The following is a 25,039-nucleotide window of genomic DNA, read 5'->3' on the forward strand; positions in this document are numbered from 1 at the left end:
AAGTATGCTATCATGAGAGATTTTAGGTGACTTTGCTATGTTATCTGCTTTGTACTGAAGTCACATAAAATCAATTTGTTTAACAATAGTTAAGCAGCAGTAGATAGGTAGATAAGGAAAATGTTAGGACACACAACACAATACTTTCTGGTACCACTGAGAGAGTTGCTCAGCCTGGCTTAAAAAGCTAAGGCAGAGACTAGAGGGACACATGCAGCTGCAGTGAGATTTGCATCACTTCACCTATGAGGAAACAACCTGATGATTCAGGCCAGTGCAATAAAATCCCCTGCTGATTTGTCCTTTATACTGATACTTCCATTTTTGTTGCCATTTGAATTCTGCCACAGTGGGAAGCTACTCATGGTGTGTATTTTTCTTACGCTGACCTTGATTAGAAAACATCTGCCTCCTTAGTTTTTACTATCAATAACTTAATTTTAAAGCTAAGAAGCATTTTTTATTATTTTTGAACAAAGCCAAACCTGTGAGTTTGTGAGCAGCAACAACCACAGGAGAAAGCGCTAATTTGTTTTTCTCATCCAGCCCTTATTTGGTATTATTTTTCTCTTTCATATCCCTGTGCTGCTCAAAATGCCAGTTTATGGCACAGGTCATAGGGCTTATGAACACACTTTCCTTCAGAGCCTGGTGTACATAATCCTGAAGCCCTCAGACAATTACAGTAAAGAATAGAAGCATCAACTGCAACCTATTCACAGTGTGATATTACTCCTGCTGAGGTTTTAATTTGTCCTGAGACTGTACGTACCAGCACTTTTTCAAAATTACATTAAAAACAGATAGTTCATTCACCCTAAAATCCAGGCTTCCTAGGCACTGAAATCAGTGTGGTTCCCAAGCTCACTGACAAAGGGCTTGGGATTTTAGGATCCCAGAGTTAAGAGGTTAAGGATGTCCTCTGCATGCAGCACTCCCAACCTAGCAGAGCCAGCAGCAGGCAGCATCAGAGTCAGCCTATAGGACTTTATATCCTGGGATATGAGGGAGGAGAACTGGGATGGAAATAGGTGGAAGCAAGGGTTGAAAACCCTTTCTTTCTCTTTGCTATCTTGTCTGAGTTAAGTTTTTCAAAGCTATCTCCTGTTCTCTTCAAAAGCAGTGGGGATTTTACTTTACTTACACGGACAGTTTGAAATGACATCCATTCAAAATTATGGAAAACACCAATTTACACAAATTTGCATCAAGTTGCACCTTCACATTTTCCTTTAATAAAAGAATCCCTTTCCTGCTGAAGCTAGACAAAGCTTATCAACCAAACTGAAAAATCAAGCTCCAAATGAGCCACTACAGAGTACAGTTTAATAAGTAACAAGTTAATAATCATAATTCTAAGCAGGATCTGGAGAAATGCCCATCATGCAGTACAGAAACACAAAAACAGAACAAAGCTATACTGTTGATTTTCTGCAAGGCATTTTTTTTCTGAGACTCTCATCTTTTTTTGTGATTTTCAAACAGGTTTACAGAATTATACTGAGAGTTTCCTCAGGTTGGTATTTCACTGAGCAGTACTGGGCAGTTTCTTTTCTGATACAGCTTGACTACTGCAACAAGGTTTCTAAGGCCTTGCATTGCTAATAGAGAGATTTTAAAATTCTCTCAAAATTCTCTCTCTCTTAAAATGTACACATCATATAAGATCTTGCTTATATGATGTGTAAAAGTCAAAGATGATATCATTTAAAAAAATCACATAAAGCATCATTTAAACCAAACAACATATAGAAAAAAAAACAATCTCAGGAGCTGCTTTAAATTACTTTCAAATATTAAAAATAACCAGTATTTCTTCCTATTACCCTTACCTCCAGCTGAATAGCTTCAAAATGTTTGACATAACCTCATAAGCATTTTCTTACAGTGGTGATAAAGTTTGAATTCTGCTAATCATTGCAGCTCTCTTGGCAATCCTAGCACACAGAGAACTAAGTAAACTGCAGAACAACCTACTCATCATGCCTATTTCTTAGTTACCTACAATATAATTCAAAGCTTTAAGAAAGATGGCATTCTAAATTAGAAAGACCGTAGATCAATATACCAAATCCTCTTTCAGACTTTTGCCAATATCTGATATTGCAGGATGAAGAAAAAGCCCTGTTCTTAACCATCCACCTATTTATCGCTTACTCCATGAGAACAAAGAAATTCTTTTAGGCCTTTGCTGGCAATCTGCTTAGTCTTTGATGCATAAGATTTACATAACCCTATTTTTATCTTCTAATTTTAATAGAAGGTAATTAGATTTATATAAAAATTCAACCATAATGTTTGATGGGTGGAAAGAAACAATCTCTGTATAACCCCTGTATTCTGAAATCGCAGGATAACTGACTCCAAGATCAACAACTGTGAAACAGAAAGCATTATATTATATTGATGAATGATGTTCAGGATGTGCACCATGTGTTCAATGATAAACTAATGTTGGAAATAAAACAGGAAGGAATACAATGACTCTTAATCTGTGATGCTTCTGTAACATTTAACAGAACAACTGAATGGCAAAGAATGAATATTCCACTATCTTATTAAATATATTTTAAAATTATTAAGATTTTAAGTCAAGTTTATTTGTTCATTTTAGTCAAAATCCCGAGCCTATGGAAATTAACAACAAAATAACCGTTTCCTTCGCTGTGATTACAATTTAACCCATTTCTGTAACTATTTAATAATTGAAGCTTTTGATAGTACAAGAAAACTTCAGCAGTGTCATCTTTTAAAATTACATGCCTTTGACTTTTCTCTGACATGCTTTGACTACTGATAGCATACAGCCTTCATATGTATCCAAGCAGCTAAACAGTAAAGCTGATCAGATGCCTTCTGAAATCAGAGAAAGGTCTCTGAAATATTCTGATTATCAGTACTTTGGTAATCACTGTTCCTCCACAAGAACAGTACACTTTCTAGAACAAAATTAAGGCTTGCTAGAAATAAAAGATTTCTTTTTTTATATATCTTTGGTATCGGTAAGTTTAGATAAGGCTACAATAGATGCAAGATAGCCACAGCAATGTGATCCTGAATGCACCCCTATATCTATCTTTGTCATCTTACACACCCATAAATATGAAACAAAACCTTTCTTGATCTTTTAGAAACCTTGTTCCAAGACAATTCTCCTACAATGTTACAGAAGCTTGTGAGTTTACACTTCTACTGATGTTTAAATAAATGCTCATATGTGGTGTTACTATAACTCATTTATCCTTATCATGTTCTTTTCTTAAAGTTTGTTAGCTCCATTTGTTATGTCACATTTAAAATTAGATTGGGGGATATCTGGGGAAGGAATCATTAGCAGGTTGCAATCAGAGCTCTTAATTATGATCCTACTGGAGGATGCTGAGGAAGCTGTAGCTGAGTGAACAGATGTACTCATTTTTAATAGGGAAAGTTATGTCATAGTAAATTACTGCTCACTTTTCCAGAAGATGGGCCAATTGAAGGACATGCAGTTAAAAATGGTAACAGAACTGAAACTGAAAAGGCATGACGGATCTGACATAGTAAGCACAGACACTTAATGCTGCACTCAGACTGTGCATGCTGCAGCAGAATGCAGATGGGCTCAAGACTGCTTCCATTGGTTGCCAGCAAAGCATCAAAAAACAGTTTCTGGAGAAAGATAAACAAGATGCTAACAGGAAATGATACAAGAGCATGAAGGGGTTCACTGCCTGGTAATGATGAAGAATCACAGTAGTCTTTTCTGGGACAAAATAATTTCCCAACAGAGGTACTAAATGGCCTAAAAAACCTAATTTCTGCTTCCTAGGAGCAAAAATCTGCCATGGCTTAGTGGAAGACTGACAGAAAAGATATAGAAGCTAATTAAGAGCTTAGTAAGTTAAGCAGGAAGCTCACTATGACAAAAGATCCTAGGTCCGCTGATCCTGAATAAATGCATACAACTTGATCCTATCTGGTTTAAGTATCCACATAAAGCAATGGAAAAAAAATCAGCAATCCAAACTGCAGACAAACTCTATATATCTGCATTCAGCAGACACATGCACAGTCATGGAGATAGGCTTGAAGATAAAGGTGTGGGAGCACAGCACTTCTCAGCATCCAGTTGCTTGCAGCGGACAAAGAAGATGCACAAGGCAGAGCAGAAAAGCTGGGGCAGATGGAGTGATAATCTGCATGCACATTCTGCCAGCCTTCACCAATTGCCTCCTAGGGTCTATCTGAGCCAGAATTACCTTCCACAAATTCACTAAAATTAAAGATTTTTCTTCTGTAAGAACTCACTGAACTCATGTGAACTTTTAGCCTCTACAGCGTCTTGTGGCAAGGACTTTTGCTGTGTTACCATGTATTCAGAGAATTTCCACACTATCCTCCTTGTTTTGAACCTGTGCAGTGCTGTTTTTAGTACATGCCCGTATTATTCCAAGGAAACAGTCCTTTGTGCCACTCAGGATTTTCTAGGAGACAGTCAAGTGTGACTGGTCAGTGAGCAAATGCTATGAGCAGGAAGTCATACAGCACTCATGTTCACTTGTATTGGCATGTGAGAAAGGCCAAAGAATGCAAGTCAGTCCTGTGTCACTCACAGAATCATAGAATCTTTTGAGGTGGAAGGAACCCTTAAAAGTCATCTAGTCCAACTCCCCTGCAATGAACAGGGACCCTACAGCTAGGTCAGGTTGCTCAGAGCACCATCCAGCCTGAGCTCAAGTGTCTCCAAGGATGTGGAACATGCAGCAGCTGCCTTTCTCCACCTAACCCATTCCTCCAGCACTACTCTAGCAGACCCTTCATGCTCTAGTACAGCTCCAGGATATGTCACATATACCTTCAGAGTCACGCTGTGACAGCTTTGTTCTGTTGGATGCAACTCAGTCCTTGCGTTCTATCAGACACTTATGATGAATAGGCACACAGAAAAATAATTTTGCATGGTCTTGTATATGTACTTAGGTAGTCCTCTTAGGGACCAGAGGAGACTGATAGCCAAGCGTAATGTCTCTAGGCTAGGCACAGTCTTCATCTCTCAGCTTAAGGCCCAGAGAATGGTCCATAGGCCTAATTCAACAATGCAGCACAGGCATAGCCTTAGGTTGTATCTGTATAAATGCGTCACAAAGGGCGAGGGCCGGTATCATTGAACTGTTTACATGATCCTTGGCATGATTTTATCTTGGGTCAGTAAATACTTACTCAAACTGAAGCTTGAATGTAGCTTGGGGACTATCAAAGGTCACATTCTATTCTCAATAGGCCTGATGGATAGGAATAAACAACAGGGTGTCCTAACTCCTTAACATTTGGTGATAGCTAATCTTGTTAACCTAGAATTGTCACTCTGCTTTTATTTACTACTATATGTAGATGCTGGTTGTGATTAGCAAAGAAGGAAATGCTTGCACAAATAGTACCGTACAAGTTTATGTAGCCTTCTGGACACTATCTGCAATGCAGCATGTCAGGACCCATTGGCCAGGCCCAAAAACATATGCTGCCATCCAAAGAGGCAAAACATGGTGAGCTTGTTCTCTCTCTTTAGCTCGTTCCTATAAAGCTTGTTAGCTTATCATTTTGCTACTAAGAACTCATCTCTGTTCTAAATTCTGATAGACTTTTAAGAAGCCACCACACACATCCCTGAAAACAGCTGACTTGGTGAAAAACTTTAGAATCAGGAAGGTTTCTGGTCACTCATACAAGGAGCTATAAAATTGAAGCAAATTACCAAAGCATCAAGAGTGCTCTTAGGTGAGGAAGACTGTTAAGCAAAACAGACCTGGCTGGCCTGAAAGGGTCAAACAGGGAACACGCGGCCCCTCCTGAAAGGGAAGGACTGCCATGTGAAACATGCGGGAAGGACTGCCACGTGAAACATGCGGCCCCTCCTGAAAGGGAAGGACTGCCATGTGAAACTGGCAAGCATAAGTTACAGCTTCTTCGTTCCATGACCAAGAGCAGAACGTGTTCTGTGGAGAGAACACATTTTGATCACTGTACTGACCATAATCCACAAAGAGCTAATTAAGTAATGATGTATTGCTGTCAGCTGCATGAATGTTATCTGATTTAAGTATTGTATACTCCTGTAGCTAAAAGATATAAAAACCCTGTAACAACAATAAACTTTGCTTCTTGCGCCACCAGAGCCTAAGCCCGTCTGTCCCAGGCGTCTTGAGCTGGTCTCCGTCACTTAGGTCTGCATATGAAAATGAAATGAAGTTAAGGGCAGGACAGCAAAAATAACCCTGGTGCATTATTCTGACAGTGTGGCTCCATAAGATTTTAAATTGATTGAAGGTGGCCAAATCTTGCCAAATCCCTACACAAAGCTGACTACAGCACAAATTCCAGGGATATAAACTGATAAAGAAATGATTATAGTTATTGCCCATTTAGTTCACTAAACCAGCTTTTCAGTGAGTTGGATAAGCACAATGACAACAAAGGGTAAAGAGCAGAACACTGGAGGGATGGGGAGCAGAGAGAAGGAAGTACAGCAGCCACAATTTAGATAATTTTAAAATGTTATGGAGCGGTAGCCTATGCATATGCACCTTATTTTGTTTCTTCATCACAAAATACAGTGTTGTTCCATATACATGAAGCTAGAAAATAATCCATAAATGTAAACAGCTGCATATCTTGCATTAATTGCTCTTCAGAGCCAGCACATCTAGTAGTTTAAGCTGCTTCTTCCTAGTGGCAGACACCTGAGGCAAAGTAAAACGAGAACAGATTTGTCATGAATATAGCACATTATTTATATTAGCTCAGTTCTACTTGTACTTACACTTCAGATGAAACAAAGAGAATCTTTAAACAATTCTTTATTTCAGTGTAAAGAACTGTACATTCAGACAGACTCCTTGAGAACACAAAGTATGAAAAGCAATAATGAGACCTAATGCAAAATGCTTACTTAAATGTCTATATCTAATGACAGAAGTTATCCTTTTTTTCCCGCCCCTCTTAATTTCAACAGCATAGCAGTCTTCTCCACAAGGTATGTCAGTGCTTGGTTTTGCATTGAGTACTATAAGAAAACCCACTTATTTTAAAGTGAGCTTGTTTAAGACAGATAAGAGCAAGAAGAACCATCAGAAGAACTTATGGCAGTTTTCTTTTCATCAAGTAATACAAAAATCAGCAGTTCTGTCACTATAGAGTTGTAATATCAGACAATAGGAACTCAGTCATTTAATCTCAGCCAGTATAGCTTTTCATCATGAAGAGCTCTGGGACTGTGGTTTGTTCCAATTCACATCAATAGCAATACAGCTGTCTGAAGGCATATCAATACTAATAGCTGCTCACAGTGTCTATTGCTCTGTGGTAATTTTCCAAGATCACAGTTATGTGATAATGTTGTGTGTACATCTACTGTAACGAAAAGCTGTGTGTCTCTGGTAAACATTTTCTAAATTACATTTCTATCCCACATTTATCTTGTAATTGCATACTGGACATTTAAATATATAAAAATGTGATGTGTAACATGATGTATTATTTTTAAAATTACGTTTATAAGTGAAAGATGGTCATTGAGATTGTGAAAATGTGCTGCTTGTCAGAAAAGTGTGAGGATAAATTGTTGTTGGTCATACACTCTTTGCTACCTTTCATCTGGATTACAGAGAACTGTTCCCATCTCAATAAGCCGATTCCACCTCAGTGTGTATAAACAGGGCTGGCCTCAGATCAAAATGTGAAACATCAGCAAACTATACTGAAATTAACATCAAACTTAGAGATTAAAGCTCTAGTGAAAATGAAGAGTCACAGAAGAAAACCAAGAAATTCAAAAGCGTTTGTACACTTGTTGAGCCAACACAAATATGATTATTCTACAAGTGAAAGACAAATTAGGAGACGTGAATTAGGAGAAAGATCACTCCGGCCCCAGAAAAAAAGGAAATCCCACAAAGATAATATTTAGATAGCTACTAGGAACAGTAAAATTTCATAGGAGATGAAATTATGGTAGTCAAGCTCTGAAATATTAGTTCATAAAACATAGTTAATGCTATAAGACCTTCAAGTTTCAGTAAATGCATACAAACCATAACTAGGGACAAACAGTATGTTCTGCCCATTGCACAGCAGAAAACAAAAGATTACGAGAACTTTCTCCCTAGCAATACAACAGGAATTTCATTTTACATCCCACAATTATTACCATAATTGGAAATACCTTAATATGTGTTTAGAGGTTTCTGGATTTCTTTTACAAACTTTCTATGACTTCAAAGGAGCTGGACCACTTATTATCTTGGTGAAAGTTAAAGAAATCTAGAAAACACCTATTATGCTGGCTACGTTATTTAGAATGCACTATTTTTGGTGATTTTTTCATCAAAATGCAACTCCAGTCAATTAAAAAAAAATCTACTTCAATTTCTGGTGGAAATAGAAGTAAATAATTTCACATCTCAAAATAATTCATAGTCCTTTGTCAACCCTATACTTCCTTGCCCAGAGATAAAAAATGCCAAATGTCAGCATCCTTGCAAAATTAATTCTTAATTAACATCAAGTGCCAATATTTGTTTATATATTTAAGTATCTGACAACATGTTATTTTCAAAGAGCTGCGTGATTAGCTTCTATAAGAGCTTGTTTCTTATTTAGGATATACCCAGAAAAGAATGTTGAATATTTCTTAATACATCAAGACTTTCAAAAGACCAGTAAATCCATAGCTTCAGGTCTTAATGGATAGAACTTGCTCTGCTCCAGCTCTTCTCTTACTGCAAAATACAGGCTGATGAAAACTGAAGAACATGGCTATATATATTTCAGTCAGTGACCTTGTAAATCTGAGGGAAAGACCTAAACTATGAATGATAATAACCTATGGATTTTATCCCAAAATTCTGTAGAAAATGAATATTTATTCAAAATACTGTAGAATGGACCTACAAGTCTTTATGTCTGCAAATAGATGTTTGAATTTATGAATTTATGTTCAGAATATTATAAAAACATCATTTCTTTTTCTATGTTTTCTGCCCTGATTAACTGTGTTGCTGTAAATCTTGCTTAAACGCGTAGTTTAACAATTCCTAGTGGTAGAACAAAACATCTTAGGTTTGCACAGCTACACTTAAATGTGGCTACAGAGGGCTAAGAACAGTAAAGTGTATCTCATCTTTTAATTCTCCAGGCATGCGAGAGACTTGAAAAGCTGAGAAGGGTCTGGTCCTTAGCAACAGAAATTGGAATGTAGAGTAGTGATTAAATAATTTTATGATACTGCTAAGTGTCCTGAGTGCGTGAACATACAATGATTTAACTTTCTCTTTTTTTTTTTTTAATAGACCTATTTCTTTTCATCCTACCTGTTCTTTAGTAAAAGAATTTGCGTCATCTTTTTGAGGTGGAAAGATGTAGAAAAGCTTTTGCAGTAATGCCTGATGGACAAGATGTATCCTCCAATTAAATGTTATCTCTGTTGCCTTTTCCATTATGCTCCTTCAGTATCTTCTTGTGCCTTTTTATAGCTTGCCTAATCCTTGCATAGATAAATTCTGTGCTATATTTCTTACGTTACTCTTCCAGGGTAAAAACAGGATTGTAAGATAACCTATTAGACTGCTGAAGACCTTGGATTTCTTCATTTTGCACATCCTATAAAGAAGCAGTTTCTTCGGTGCTGCTAGTCTATATGGAATATTTGTTATTTTAGATTTTTTTTGGCTATCACCTTTAGTGTTTTTCTTCCCACTGTCACATTCAATCTGCATGACATCAGCATGTCACCAACAGAACAGATGTCACTTTATTGCAGTCTTTTTTTTTTTTTTTATTCTAATTAGTGATCTACTCTTTCCTGATAAGCTACAATTTACTTGCAGCAATATAGGCACTCTGATGGGGACAGGGTGATGTAACCGAGACTGACAGCTAACAGAGTGGCAATAATCTACTAAAATATTTGAAACTGAAAAGAAAATTTATCTCAGACAAGTAAGCAGCCTGAAGGATCAAAGGATGCCAGACAGTCTTGTCAGAAAAACAGAAGTTGTTGTACAACAAAATGGTACTTGGACAAGTTAAAAGCTAACTTGGATTGCTAGAAGCAATCACACTGTAATGACTGAGGAGGTCAGTGTAAGAACGCTCTAATTTCTTCTAACGTTGCATTAATAATCAGTTTAAAATTGGTTAAAATGTATGTGTATGTTTAAACACCGAGCCCAGATCTTTTACTTCAATTTAGTACAGGATGGGGCTTCTTTCAGAGTGCCTGACATGGTGTCACATTCTAATAACATGGCTGCTAGTAGGGGGCTCAGAATGCCATATGTAATTAAAATCTCTATTTCAAGACACATTCCCTAGTTTATTCACGCAGAGAAGTCATTTTACCTCTTGAACTTTATGCTGGACTGAACAAAATGAGTGAAAATGTATTATTACAGTCCTTACATTTGAGTGAATTGTGGCTGCAACTGAAATTACCACAATCTCCTGTATCCTTCACATTAATTTATTTGTAATGCACATGGTCAAACCATTCCATTTTGGATATTTACTTCTTTTTGTTTAGATTTATAGTGAAGTTGAAAAATTAATGAAGTAGAAAATCAAAGCTTTCTAGGGCACTTTAATCTATTAAAAGGTACCACAACTGCAATGCTTCATGCAGACCCAGGTTTTAAAATGGTAAGATATTTACTTAGCAAAACAATTTTGTTCATCTGTTTAATTACTTTGTAAGGCAAGGAATAATTTAACTGAAAACATAAGTGTAGGCCCATACATTACTGAGGCAGCACACAATTGCCAACATTTTCTCCTTGGGAAAAACAAGAGATGCTAAGGAAATTTAATGACCTAACAGTAAAAAGAGCTTAGGGCTCTTAAGAGCTGTTAGATTTCTTCAGTTCTGCTCGATCTCATTGAGCGCTGAAAGTATCGAAAGCCTGCTGGGTGGCGTCCTACCTGTTTAAGCTTGATCTCATTCAAAGAAGATTTGGTTTTGCTGATACTTTCAAAAGCCTGGAGTCTGACAAAGCACTTGAGAGAAGGTGGAAGGAATTTGTAAACACAAAGTACCTCTGGGGGCTGGAAACACTCAGAGGGTTATTATAAGGAGTTCTGTCAGAGATTGCAATTAAGTCTAGCGCAACACTGATAGACAAAAGAGTAGCACATCAATCAGAAATTATTAAAAGCCAGGTAAATGAACAGAGAATCTGAAAAAGCTTGTAAAGGCGAGTCATAAATGTGACTAACAAAAGAGACAAAGGAAAATAAGCACTCATGGACAAATTTAGAGATTACTCTGAGAAACAGATGGTAGAGGAGAGCCACATGAGAAACACTGTAGACTGCAAAATGTAAATTTAGAAAGCAGCAGAGGAACAGGTCATGCTGTGGTGATGGGCAGAGCAAAGGGATTCAAAGGTACACACAGCCTGGTGCTTCCACAGGCACAATCACGTTTAAGGACGGTGCTTGCCAAGCAGTACAAGGTGAATTTGCTCATTCAAGGCAATCTGCAAATAAAACTGATTTGCAAGCATCTGGAAGAGTACATAACATGACTTTTCCAAAGAAACCGGCCGTGTTACTTGTTGATGTGCTCTCTTTGCCCCCACTAGTTGATGAGACCTTTAGAAGTAACATGAGTGTCTGGGAAAACAAACCCATTACCTACATTATGGCTTTCTGACTGAGAATAAATGTGAACACAGAGCTGATAAAATTGGAAGTCACATGAACTATTAATTTTATATATATATATATATATATATATACATACATTTTTTTCCTTCCAAAAATGATGTATAGCATTATGCTGACACATTTTAGCTTGTTCATTAGGGCAGAAAAAAGCGCCAGGGCAGGGCAGGCTGAGGGGAGGCCTGATGGCGGCCGCAGCTCCTCACAGGGAGCGGAGGGGCAGCGCTGAGCTCCGCTCCGTGTGACAGCGACAGGGAACGGCATGGAGCTGCGTCAGGGGAGGGCGGCTGGGGGTGAGGGAAAGGGGCTGCGCCAGAGGACGGTGGGCATGGAACAGCTGCCCAGGGCTGTGGGCACGGCCACGAGTGTCGGAGCTCAAGGAGCGCTTGGACACTCTCAGACATCGGGATCGGCTGTTGGACGGTGGTGTGGAGCCAGGGCTTGGAATCGCGGAGGGCGGAAATGAGGGGAAGGGCGGGAGAGGAAAGCGCTGCCCGCCGCTGTGTGTCCTCGGCGGCTGCCGTAGCTACCGCTCCTCCCACCGGTAGCGGCCGGGGCTGCGCGGGGCGCTGGAACGGCGCGCTTTTCAACCGCCATGAGCCTGTGGGTGGACAAGTACCGGCCCAGCGCCCTCAGCCGTCTGGACTTCCACCGTGAGCAGGCGGCGCAGCTCCGTAGCCTGGTGAGGGGCCCGGCCGTGCCTTTAAGGACCCAATTGTGCGGGTTGGCCTTGAAGGGGTCGTGGCGGGGGAGGGGGAGCGTGAGGTGGGGTTGGAACGAGGGGCTGGCGGGCTGGCGTTGCCCGTGTTGTACGTGGGAGAGGTCGATGGTTTTGATAGCGGGGCTTGTCTTCTTTAGCTGACTTTAGGCGGAGGTCTGAAGCGAGCCTCGATGATACCTGGTGCTGTGAAGTTGTGAGGGTTCAGGGAGGCAATCGAGGTCAGGCTGGAGCGTCTCTGAGCACCTGATGGAGCTGAGTGCGTGTATATATTACACCTCTAAGCTTTGTCTTCTTCCTTTTCCTTGTACGTGGATGCCCCCTCCTCGAAGGCATTCGAAGCCAGGCTGGATGCAGCTGTTAGCGACCTGGTCTAGAGGGAGGCATCTAGCGTGGCATCACCCCCTTGCCTATAGCGGGGGGTTGGAACTCGATGGTCTTCACAGAATCAGAGTGGCCAGGCTTGGAAGGGACTTTAAGGATCATGAATCTCCAACCCCCCTGCCACATGCAGGGCCATCAACTTCCCCATTTAATACTAGACCAGGCTGCTCAGAGCCTCATCCAATCTGGCCTTGAACACCTCCGAGGACGGGGCATCCACAACCTCTCTGGGCACCCTTTCAACCCAAACCATTCTGTGGTTCTATGTTTATTGCGGTAATGGCATCAAGCTGTGTCAGGGGAGGTTCAGATTGGATGTTAGGAAAATATTCTCAGAATGAGTGGTGAGGTATTGGTGCGGGGAAGTGGTGGAGTCACCCTCCCTAAGGTGTTTGAGAACCATGTGGATGTGGCACTGAGGGCCATGGTTTAGTGTGCATAGTGGTGGGGGGCTGGTGATCGGATCGGGTGATTTTAGATGATGATCAAAACGATTGTCAGGATGTTCTTGACCTTTTCCAACTGTTGTGAATCTAGATTCCTTTTTGTTTGTTTGTTTTTTGGTTGTTTTTGAGATTTATAGGTAAATGAGGCTATACATTGTCTTGATGGGAAAATGTTCCAGAGAAAATATTGCAGGAAAGGAGTTAAGTTCTTAATGAGTTAGGACTGAGTTGTACAAGAAAAACAATGACATGTGAACTTGTGTGACAGTGGACTGTATGACAATTCTGTTTACGAGGGCGGGTAGCAATATGTCAAGGGGGAATGGTTTTAATTGGGATGGGAGAGGTTTAGGTTAGGTATCAGGAGGAATTTTTTCACACGAGGGTGGTTATGCACTGGAACAGGTTGCCCAAGGAGGTTGTGGATGCCCCATCCCTGGGGGCATTGAAGACCAGGCTGGATGTGGCTCTGGCAGCCTGGTCTGCTGGTTGGTGACCCTGCACGTGGTAGGGGGATTGAAACTGGATGATCATTGTGGTCCTTTTCAACCCAGGCTGTTCTGTGATTCTATGAATGCATATACAAATGTTCTCTTGCAACTTAAGGAAAATACCGTTGAAACTAATGGATCTTATTGCTTTGTGTTCAGGTTCAGTGTGGTGACTTCCCTCATCTGTTGGTGTATGGGCCATCAGGAGCTGGGAAGAAGACAAGGATAATGTGTTTGTTAAGAGAATTATATGGTGCAGGTGTGGAGAAACTGAGGATTGAGCATCAGAGTATAACGGTAGAAAAAATAATTCTCCTCTCCTGCTAAGCACTGCAGATATTTGTGTACTGTCACATTTCTTTTGTGAGACATCTATATTTATATGCATTTATATATATATTTCTGTATTCAGTATCTTTTAGCTTGTTTATGCAATTAATTATACTTGTTTGGTTACTTGAATAGATAACTTTTACCACTGTTAATGGATATTCTTGTTGCTTAGATGTTTGTGGATGGGTGTGATTTGTTTTTATTTCTTATACCAGTTTGAACAATAGTGTATATAATAGACTAGTAGAGAATTTCAATTTTCTGTAAAGGTAACCCTTAATTTTCAAATTGTAAGCGTTACTTTTCTCATGCAATTTATAACTTCTGTTCTCATTGAATGAGAACAGAATGTTCAAATGTTCAATGTTCAAAATGACAATTTCAGCATTAATTAGTTTAAGCTGTTGTGTTTTTTTTTTTTTTTTAATCTGCCTTGGTTTTAGGCATTTAATACAACCTTCTAGTAATAACTAATTATCTACTCAAAATCCTTATTATGGAAAACTTAACCAGTAAGGAATTACCAAATCCTATTTATAGGTTGTTGTGAAGGAAAAAAAACAATAGTGGAACAAATATAATACCTGGATGATGCAGTAATGGGAGCTGCATGTTGCTATAATTACTGTTCTACTGGCTGGATGATGCATCAGTGCTCCTTTTCTCCTCTATCTCCTCCTGGGGTAGGAGATGCATAGGAGCAGTGTCTTAGTGTTCATTTGATCTGAGACTTAACAATTTCTAATCTGCAAGATTTCTTTTCTTGAAGAGTTCTTTGGATACTAATTTATTATGGTTTCTCTCTACATAGGCACCTTCTAAAAAGAAAATTGAAATTAGCACGATTGCAAGTAATTACCACCTTGAAGTTAACCCAAGGTAAGTATACCCTAAAAAGAAGTCCCACATGCAATGTGATCAGTGTCTTACATTTGAAGTGGTTTTGCGATGAGTATATAAGGGCCTGACTGCTCAATTTATTGCCTGAGCAAACTAGATAATGATTTGAAGTTTGGGTTGCAAATAAGGGTAGGGAAAGGAGTTTTAATTAAACAGCTTTGAGTGAGCAGACAACTTGGATTTCTGTGTATTTAGCAGTAATGTTCTGCTTAACTACCCAGAACTTAACTATAAGTGTGCAGAGGACTCACTACCCAGGAAAAATTCTGGTTTACTCATTTATGTTGCAACCAGAAACTTCTGTTTGAACCAGTGATCCTAGGTCATTACTTCTGTCACATATACAAAAATAAAGTGACTTGAAAGCAAGGTTTACCCTGTAAGTCTTAAAATGGCATGGAGCAGAGAGGTGAATTTTCCCCCTTTTAAAAGAAAAACAGTAGTAACAATGGAAATGCTCACAAAATACTGGGAGTCCTGTCGTGAAGTAGATAAGTTGTTGAGTTGAATATCAGGAGCTATAATGCTGTGCTGTATGCCTTCTTTGACAGTAGTGGAATTGCTGGTGACAGTAGCCCAAAGTAATACTTACATTTACCTGAAGCTCATTCATGTTGCTTTAAATCACAGGACAGTAAATGTCTGTATGCAGCAATAGGCTTTGGTTATGGTAGCTTTGTTTCCAGAGTTGGAATTCTAAGACTGTGTCTATCCTGAAGTAACTTCTAGCATTGTGCTAATTACTAAATGTTGTCTCATGTTGCTTTACTTTTTCAAAGTAGTTTTCACATGTGTTCCTTTAAAAACTTGTGCTGCTCTTAGTTTCTGTATATTGATTAGTGAGTATCTGCTGGTATTCACTTCAGACAAGTGAAGCTAAGGCTTTTGCTAATGAACTGTATACACAAGAATAAACAAAAATAAATGTTACTTTGGTGATATGAGAGATGTCTTCCGATCTGTTTAACCAAATACTACAAATGCTCATTACTTTCTAGAGTAATTTCAATTTGAAACAACATAATAAATGTGTGTTATTTATATTTAAAAAATCCTAAAATTGTGGAATTGCTGCATTATATACAATGACTGAGTTGTAAGAGTTAATGCATGGACTTGAAGTGATAACAGTTGCCATGTTTATGTCTGACTAGCCAGTGAACCTGTGTGTGTTGTCTTCATGCTTATCAGTTTGGTCTGTGAATTTTGACTGATTTATAATACTGTGAGATTGTGTAGTGTGTCTTTTGTAACATGATAAATGGCTATCAGGGAAAGGAAATTAGCTTCTGGAAAAGGGTAGGATACTACTGACACTGAGTTCATTATGGAACTTTGTTAGGCAGAACCATTCCTTTTTCCTCCAAAAGGAAACTGTCATCTTAATTCCAAAGCCTTGTCTGCTGGTTGCTTGAACTGTAGTTATTTGAGCTATAACAGTAGTATTTGAGTAGTTATTTGAGCTGGAGGCGTTCAAGGCCAGGCTGGATGTGGCTCTGGGCAGCCTGGTCTAGTGGTTGGTGACCCTGCACACAGCAGGAGGTTGAAACTAGATGATCATTGTGGTTGTTTTCAACCCAGGCCATTCTATGATTCTATAAAATAGATACCCCTGAGTAACTTGGAAGTGAAAGAAAAAGGAACAGTGAAAAGTATGTTTGTGGGTGAAGTTAGCTTTTTTGCATATTGTTTTCCTGGATTATTTGCTCTGATTGCATAGTATCAGTGATAGTCTTTCAGTATGAAATTATGACCTTGGATTCTTTGTTACTGCAGAAAGCACTTCAAATGCTAGGAAAGTATTTTTAAAAACTCATTCCAAAAGCTGGTGTAACTCATAGAGTAGAAGTAGATTGTATAAGTGTTGGTGTTTTTGCTTTTTTCCCTCTGTAATTGCAGATCAGATTGTGAAAGAAACATCTCTAAACTGAGTAGGCACCTCAGTCAGAATCAGCATAATGTGTTCAGCAGGTTGTGAACTGCTGAACTAAGCTGATGATATGCTGCTTCTGCCTATTCTGCTGCCTGCTCCTTGGCAAGAAAAGGAAAGGTCTGGTTGAGTGATGACTTGAGCAGGACAAACAAATGCTTTCTTCATTTGCTTGACAGTGAAATGTTGCAGAGCTGCTTCCTCTTTCCTTTGCTGTGTCAGTAATCTAGGTTGCAAGTCAGCCCCCAGTGACTGTGGTATGTAGCTGACCTAGATACATCCTAGGGACCAAGAAAGCTGCTTAGTGCCACTGTGGGTGATAGTATGGAGAAGAACTAGGAAGATCACCTTATTTCCTCATGTTTTCCTGACTTTAAGAGAAACAAACTAACCACCTGTGCAATATCTGTCTTTCATTAGTAACTTCTTAGAACTTCAGAGTGTGCCTGCCATTCAACTTTACATTAGCATGTAACTTGAAGGGAAAATGCACTTAAATCAGTCCTTTGACTTAGTCACCATTCCCTGTGGTTAGACTTTTTCTTGTAATCATGGGCAAAAACCTTCACAGTAAATATCTGTCCAAACTGCAAGCGATAAAACTTGATTTTTTCATACAAGGAAAAAAGTTTTGTTTTAATGAGCTGATTAAAATCATCTGACAGCAGTTTTGCTGCTTTCCAAAACAGTGCAGATAATCCAGCTGTGCCTTCATAAGCTCTGAGACTTTTATTACTAGGAAGGTAACTTTCATAAAATGTGTTTTGAGGTTAATTCTAACCTTGATATCTTCTGAAATATTTTGTCATTGTTGTCAGTTGGTTGACCAAGGGGCTACTTTAAGACCATAGTTTTTGTATGTTGTATGAAGTTGTTCTAAAAGTTCTATTTGAACTCTTAATATAGTGATGCTGGAAATAATGATCGTGTAGTGATTCAGGAACTCTTGAAGACAGTAGCACAATCCCAGCAACTTGAAACAAGTACTCAACGAGACTTTAAAGGTGAGTAAAAGCAGTTAAACCCAGTCCAAGTACTAATAATTAAACTTTTAAAAAAGATTTCAGGTGATTGTTTTGTGTGTACATGTGTCTTGTATGTGAATACAAGTAAGCCTCTGTCAAGTTAACCAAGTTAGCATTTTTCTTTTTCTGTGAAAAGTTTGTGGTTGAATACTCAATATGAGGTTGTATCTTGTGTTGTTTCTAAGGAAGACTGGATGTAGCTGAATGACAGTGGCTGGGCAAATGGAATTGGGATTCCCACTGTTTTCTTTCAAGTCTACCACTTAAATGCACTGTAACTTACTTTGGTGATCTACAGTAGTTATTGAGTTATTGATGCTTAATATTAAATTGAGGGGCAGGAAAGCATTAATCTGAGACAGGTGTAGGTTAGGTAGCAGGAGGAAGTTTTTCACACAGAGGGTGGTGACACACTGGAACAGGTTGCCCAAGGAGGCTGTGGATGCCCCATCCCTGCAGGCATTCAAGGCCAGGCTGGATGTGGCTCTGGGCAGCCTGGTCTGCTGATTGATGACCCTGCACATGGTGGGGGGGGGAGCTGAAACAAGTTGATCTTTGTGGTTCTTTTCAACCCAGGCTATTCTATGATTATGTTAATGGTGCTGTGTTGAGTTAGTTGCTTATTTGGAGGATGAGGTGCCTTGAGCTGCACTGAGCAGAAGGTTCATAAGCATTTTATCTGCAATGTACAGCAGGATTCTGAATAAGAAAATGAAGATGGCTTTCGTTGAGTCTTTTAAGACACTTGTTTCTACAACTGATTTATTTTTCCTCTTCTTGAATAAATTAAGAGCAAAACTAGAACTATATAATAAGAAATTGAAGGAGAGAGGAAATCTTGAGGGGAAAAAAATAATTGACAATGGTGTTGAATTTTGATGTTTTAGTAGTTTCATGTCAGACATCTCTTGATTGTTCCAAAGCACTTTTGAAATGTTTTTCTCTTTCCTTGAAATACCATGATATACCTGCAGCTACTATAACACAACAGCTTTCTGTCACTCCTTTGCTAAGATAAAACATCAGCTTTAAATATAAAATATACTGGGGGGAGTCTTCAGGAAACGTGTGCATTTTTGCTGTGACCTTATGCCATAAATGCTTTTTGTGTTTCTTACATAGAATTTCTCTAAAAAGTTATTGTACTTGTTATCAGGGTGAAAGCTTCTACACCTACCTGAATTACTTCTTGGCTCTGAAGAAAATTCTATTACATGGGCATAGAATATGAGGGAGAAGCAGATTACACAGTCAAAAAAGCACACAGATTGTCTTACTATTGCTTTGGTTTCGTATGTGTGCAACTGTGCTACCTCTTTGCTGCTTGTGTGATTCATTTTAGCATTATCACTTTAACATAAAAGTACACCTTTTATTAAGGAGTACAGTATGCTTCTTTTTCCTTTTTCAGTGGTGCTGTTAACAGAAGTCGACAAGCTCACTAAAGATGCCCAGCACGCTTTGCGAAGAACAATGGAGAAGTACATGGCAACCTGCAGACTGATCCTGTGCTGCAACTCCATATCAAAAATTATAGGACCTATTCAAAGCAGGTGCCTGACAGTACGAGTGCCTGCTCCCAGCATTGAAGATGTACGTTGGAACAGAAGCAGAAATCGGTCCTTTAAAACTTCTTACTAGATAAGTTCTTGTTGTGGGCTGAGGTGATATTTTATTTCCACAGAGTAACCTCGTTTTTAGTGGTGGGTGACTTGTCAAGCGTGTTTCATGATAGCTCAGTCCAGCTCTGCTTTAGAAATATTTCAAGTAGGAGAATCTGTAGGTGCTAAACTGTTTGCTAAATGTCACACTTCATGCTGTTTCCCATCTAGATCTGTCATGTGTTGTCCAGTGTGTGTAAGAAAGAGGGCCTGACTCTTCCTCAGGAACTGGCTCAAAGGCTTGCAGAGAAATCTGGCAGGAATCTTCGGAAAGCACTACTTATGTGTGAGTCTTGCAGAGTACAACAGTAAGTGGCTGCTAATAATTAATTCAACCTATGCTTTTAGACATATGAATCAATGTGTGTATTGTTGTTAGACCAGATGACAAAGTTTGCTTTATTACCTTCAATGTAGGTATCCTTTCAGTGCTGATCAAGACATTCCTGAGATGGACTGGGAAATTTATCTGAGGGAAACTGCAAATGCTATTGTCAGTCAACAGACACCACAGAGGTAGATAAATATACTCATAGCTACAAATTGCACTTGTTTGTTTGCTTTATGCTGAATGCTAAAGATGCTGTGTTTTTTAGGTATTGCATTTCTTGTAATCTGTAATTTTTTGGCATTTCACTAGACTTTGTAATTTAGTAGATAAATATACAAGATAACAAACAGCCTGCATGAAAGCTTAGTAAGTCTCAGTTATCTCTGCTATGCTATTTATGTATTATTAGTGAGACTTGCTTTGGAATGCTATATCCATTTCTAAGTATTGCGCTGGAAAGTTTTAAGTGAATGTTGGAGTTTGCGGAAGTTGGACAAAAATGCTCAGAGAATAGATAACATTACTTCTATGAAAAGAATGATATTTAGAGAGTGGGAAGATACAGAAAGACTTGAAAGGAAGAAAGGAATAGCCCTTTTTCTGATTGTCATTGCTCATAAATACGAAATACAGTAATCTGAGGCATTAGAGATGGATTGTCTTGAATGTTCGTGAGTTTTTAGGTCTCTTAACTATATTCAGTTCTTTGGTTAAATTGGAGTGATTTCTTGATTGCTTCAGTCTGGTGGTGAAGTATCACTTTCTCTGCATCTTCTGTGCAATTTGTTGTAGCTTTGTATTCAAAAGTGAACATAAGCTTAGTTGAGTGCTATGCTGTTTGCTTTCTTTTTATTTTTCAGTATTTAAAGCTTTTGTTTCATCACCTCTGTCATAATATGATTCTGTGAAATAACTTCATGTGAAATAATAAATCAGTGATTTCTCTTTCAAGAACAGTGTGAGGTGCTCTCTGCATTAGTCCAACTCATGTCTTGTACATGTAGAATCTTTTGTAGTCTTCTACTGATATTAAATGTAAATAATAAGAATTTAGATGGAAAGTAGAATTTAAGGAAACAAATTCTGATAGCCTTTTAGCTTCAAAGTTAGCTGTAAATTACAAAAGCATGTAAATATGCTGTATGTATTATACTTTATTGTTTTGAACAGAAGGTGATATGTATTATTTGAGTTGAAACTATCCAAGATGCAATGCTTCTGGTTTTAGAATCTACAAGACAAGAACCCTCTACCTGGTTTGCTTTTTTTTTTTCCTGTCCTGTGACATACTTCAAGTAGTGAAAATGAGTATGCCTTGTGGATTTACATCTGATATTTCATGGTCTCTCCTACAGACTTCTAGAGGTTCGTGGACGGCTCTATGAACTCCTAACACACTGCATTCCTCCTGAGGTTATAATGAAGGTATTCTAACTCTTAACTGTAGTACAGATATTAACACTGGTAATCTTAATTAAAAAAAATAAAAATGGAAATCAAAATCTTCCAGATGTTGAAGAAAACCTTTGTCCTTTCCAAATGGTTGTGAGTGACTTTATGATGCTTTTGTGTTTCTTTCTACTAAGTAACCAAAATAGTCCAAGTTATTGCTTTGAAGCACTGGCTGAAGACCTTGTTCTGCACACGTAGATGCATAACATTCAATTCTAATTATTCTGAATAGATCTACTGGACTGTTACGTTCATAGCTGCATACATTTGGATCCTGACTGAGTTGTGTAGCTTTTGAGGACAGGAAGGTTCTGTTCTCTAACTTATAATACACCAGATGTTTTCCCTCTCAGGCTTCCTTGTTCAGATCTCTCTGATTTACTAAAACTTACTGTGTCATTGATGGCAAAGCTGAGTAAAAAAATGGAGGATACACTTTGTCCACCTCAGAATTTCTATGCTGTGTTTCTGTATTGAAGCACAGGCGTGCTTTACGGACTAAATTTGATCCAGTTTGTTCTTTTTGGTAAAAATGTTGTGAAATATTTAGAAGTTGCTATGTTTCCTTCATTGACATTCATGACTAGAGCAGCTGATTTCTTCTTATCCAAAGAAAGTCAATCCACAAAAACCTCCCACTAAATGGGATGTGTATGTTCTTGTATTAGGGAGATGCTGGAAGAAAGGGCGGGAATAAAAAAAGGAGCAGCTCATGTTTTCAGCTACCCTAGCTGGACATTGCTATTGGACATGATTACAAAACAATATGGGTTTTTTGGGTCGTTTTAACTGACTTCTGTGTTGTGATGGTCACAGTACTTATTTTGCTTTAATCATCCTTGCTGATAGTGGGCTAGTGCATCCTGCATTGTCCTCTCAGTGTACACTTTCAGCATAAAGACCATTCTTCCTTCCTCAACTTCAGATATGCTCATGATACTTTTTGCTTGATCCCAAGTTTTAATAGAGATTTGCTGAGATTTTCTTCCTTATCGAAGTGCTTTTTTTTTTTTTTTTTTTTTCTTCTCATGAGTAAAGTATTGTAAAGTATCTTGTGCCCATACAAGAACCTATACATAAGCTTTAAATAAGCTCTTATCTTACAGAGTGGCCTGGGTTGGAAGGTACCTTAAGAACTGTGAATCTCCAACCCCCTGCCACATGCAGGGCCACCAACCTCCCCATTCAATACTAGACCAGGCTGCCCAGGGCCCCATCCAACCTGGCCTTGAACACCTCCAGGGACGGGGCATCCACAACCTCTCTGGGCAGCCTGTTCCAGCACCTCACCACTCTCTTGGTAAAGAACTTCCCCCTGACATCCAACCTAAATCTTCCCTCCTTCAGCTTAAAACCATTTCCCCTTGTCCTGCAGTTATCAACCCCTTTCAAAGGGTTGACTCTCTTCCTGTTTGTAGGCTCCCGTTAGGTACTGAAAGGCTGCAGTGAGGTCACCTCACAGCCTTCTTTATTCAAGGCTGAACAAGCCCAGCTCCCTCAGCCTGTCTTCGTAGGGGAGGTGCTCCAGTCCCCTGATTATCTTTGTAAAACCTTATTTTGTGTAGGTTATTACTCTTTGTGACCAGTAAAATCATGAAGAGTGGAAATAGGAAATAAGCAATTTTAGCCAACTTTACCTATAATTCTCCTGGTCATATGCCTGTATGCAAGTATATGTTGTAGTATTTGAAGATGATGTTAATTTATTCATTTATTAAAGCACAAGTAGTTAAATTATTTTTGTTTTCTCATCTAAGAGTATAATAGCTACCTGCTGCTTTGGTGTGAATTACTTATCCAGTAAGAATGCTGTGAAGAGACTCAGTTTCATAAATCTAGTTTCATTTGACATATGATGTAATAAAGATTCTTGAACATCTTTTCTGTTAGATTCCTGAATGAGCTGGTGGTTGTTGCTTGGCTATTTCTGGAAAACTGAGGTTATTCTCTTAACTAAAAATGTAAAACTTATTAAATATTGCCTTGTTTTTGCCTTTTAGGGTCTCCTGACAGAACTTTTGAATAACTGTGATGGACAACTGAAAGGAGAAGTTGCACAGATGGCAGCCTTCTATGAACACCGCTTGCAACTGGGCAGCAAAGCCATTTATCATCTTGAAGCATTTGTAGCAAAGTTTATGGCAATTTACAAGAAATTTATGGAGGATGGACTAGATGACATGATGTTCTAAGCCCAATACCTGTAGTTGTATACAAAATGTTGTATCATAGGTATGCCATGGTAGTTTTCTGCTGTCCATGTCTCTTGGCATGTGGGTCTAGTTCAAAGTCAAATACTTTATTGGATTATGGATATAAACCATGATGAACTGAAGAACAGTTTGGTTTTGGAAATCAGATGGATTGTTTAACAGCATCAGTAGATCTATGGAAAATACCTTGTGCTTTCAGAAAGGCAAAAGATTACCTCTGAAGATGGATAAGATGGTGTCTACTTGTAGTATTTGTAAGCTTACATTAATAAGCGAGAACATGCTTTTTGTTTGTTTTTAATTTTTTAGGGCCGGAGCTGTTAGTAAGACATATATCCATGTTGTAAATGGCTGTTTGAACATGTATATATTTTGCCTACTCATATATCTCATTGTTTGCTTGTTTTGTTTCTTTGTTTTAGCCACAATATTGTCAGTGATGCGGTGACACAATGTTTTCTGACTCTCATTTGTAAGCAGTTGTGCTGAAATTAGATGAGTAATACTTCTGTCTTGCTTGTAAGTCAGTTGGGCAGCACCAAACTTTGTTTAAAAGGAACATGCCCATATAAATTAAGACCACATGCCAGCTGACGCTTTCATGTTAGTTCTAACACACATAACTGCTCAGGTAAAGATAATTGCTTTGACTGGTGTAATCAGTGGTAAGGTTTCAAATTTTAACAAGTATATCTTCTTAAGATGTGAAAGAAAAGAATGTGAACAACAGATTAAACACTGAAACAGTGTTCTATGCCATGTAGGTGATTACCTTAAACTCTTAAACCAGGTATATGCATTCTTTTACTTTGATATAAACTGTCTTTGAGAAAAGTGGGGCAATACTCCCCTATACACTAGGGCAATACTCCTAGTGTGTCTTCAGGGAAACATCAAAGTAAAGGAAGCCACATCAATTTGTTCTGCAGGTCTTTCATATGTTATTTCTATGTACTGTGGGTTCCTTACTATTGACTAAATTAATGCTTTTTTTGTCATTTTTTCACTTGTCTGATTAGACAACTGCTAGATACTTGGAAAAAATATTATATGGAAATGAATTCAATTCCTAATCACCTCTCCTCATTCATAGTCTTTAGAAGCTGGAGCATTTATGTGTGTTCTGTTAATACACATCTTACCTTCCTGTTCAGTGCTAGCATGCTTTATAATGAACTGGTTTCGTGACTGAGAAAGTCTGGAGGATGGACTTGGTCTTTACTCTTGTGCCACAGATCTACAGCACTGTGAGAATCCTGATGGAGATCCCAGAAAACTCATTTTGTTAATTCTGAAGTAAGTTAGCAGAATCAGTAATTGTGGAGATAAACGCTCAACTATTTTACGTGAGAGAGCATTGGACTGGGAAAGGGGGGTGTAATTACAACGTGTACTAATTGCCTGCTCTTTCAGGAGGCCAGTCCGTACCCATTTTCAAAACCAACCATGACTTCCTTA

The 25,039-nt window shown here is 38.6% G+C and overlaps 1 protein-coding gene across 2 annotated transcripts; it reads left to right on the forward strand.

The window, feature by feature from the left end:
* The first annotated feature begins 12,228 nt into the window (after positions 1 to 12,228).
* Positions 12,229 to 23,966, forward strand: RFC3 (replication factor C subunit 3). 2 transcript variants are annotated; one of them, XM_052671031.1, is made up of 9 exons: positions 12,229 to 12,379; positions 13,896 to 14,033; positions 14,881 to 14,948; positions 17,806 to 17,903; positions 19,336 to 19,517; positions 19,757 to 19,893; positions 20,003 to 20,101; positions 21,272 to 21,341; positions 23,369 to 23,966. In XM_052671031.1, exons 1-9 carry the CDS (start codon positions 12,293 to 12,295, stop codon positions 23,558 to 23,560), a joined length of 1,071 nt encoding a protein of 356 aa, XP_052526991.1. In that variant the 5' UTR covers positions 12,229 to 12,292; the 3' UTR covers positions 23,561 to 23,966. The 2 variants fall into 2 exon arrangements, with proteins under 2 accessions (XP_052526991.1, XP_052526992.1); XM_052671032.1 differs by lacking the exon at positions 12,229 to 12,379 and adding an exon at positions 12,542 to 12,674.
* Positions 23,967 to 25,039: the final 1,073 nt, after the last annotated feature.

Source organism: Tympanuchus pallidicinctus, unplaced genomic scaffold (genome assembly GCF_026119805.1).
Source record: "Tympanuchus pallidicinctus isolate F22 unplaced genomic scaffold, pur_lepc_1.0 scaffold11, whole genome shotgun sequence".
NCBI lineage: Eukaryota > Metazoa > Chordata > Aves > Galliformes > Phasianidae > Tympanuchus > Tympanuchus pallidicinctus.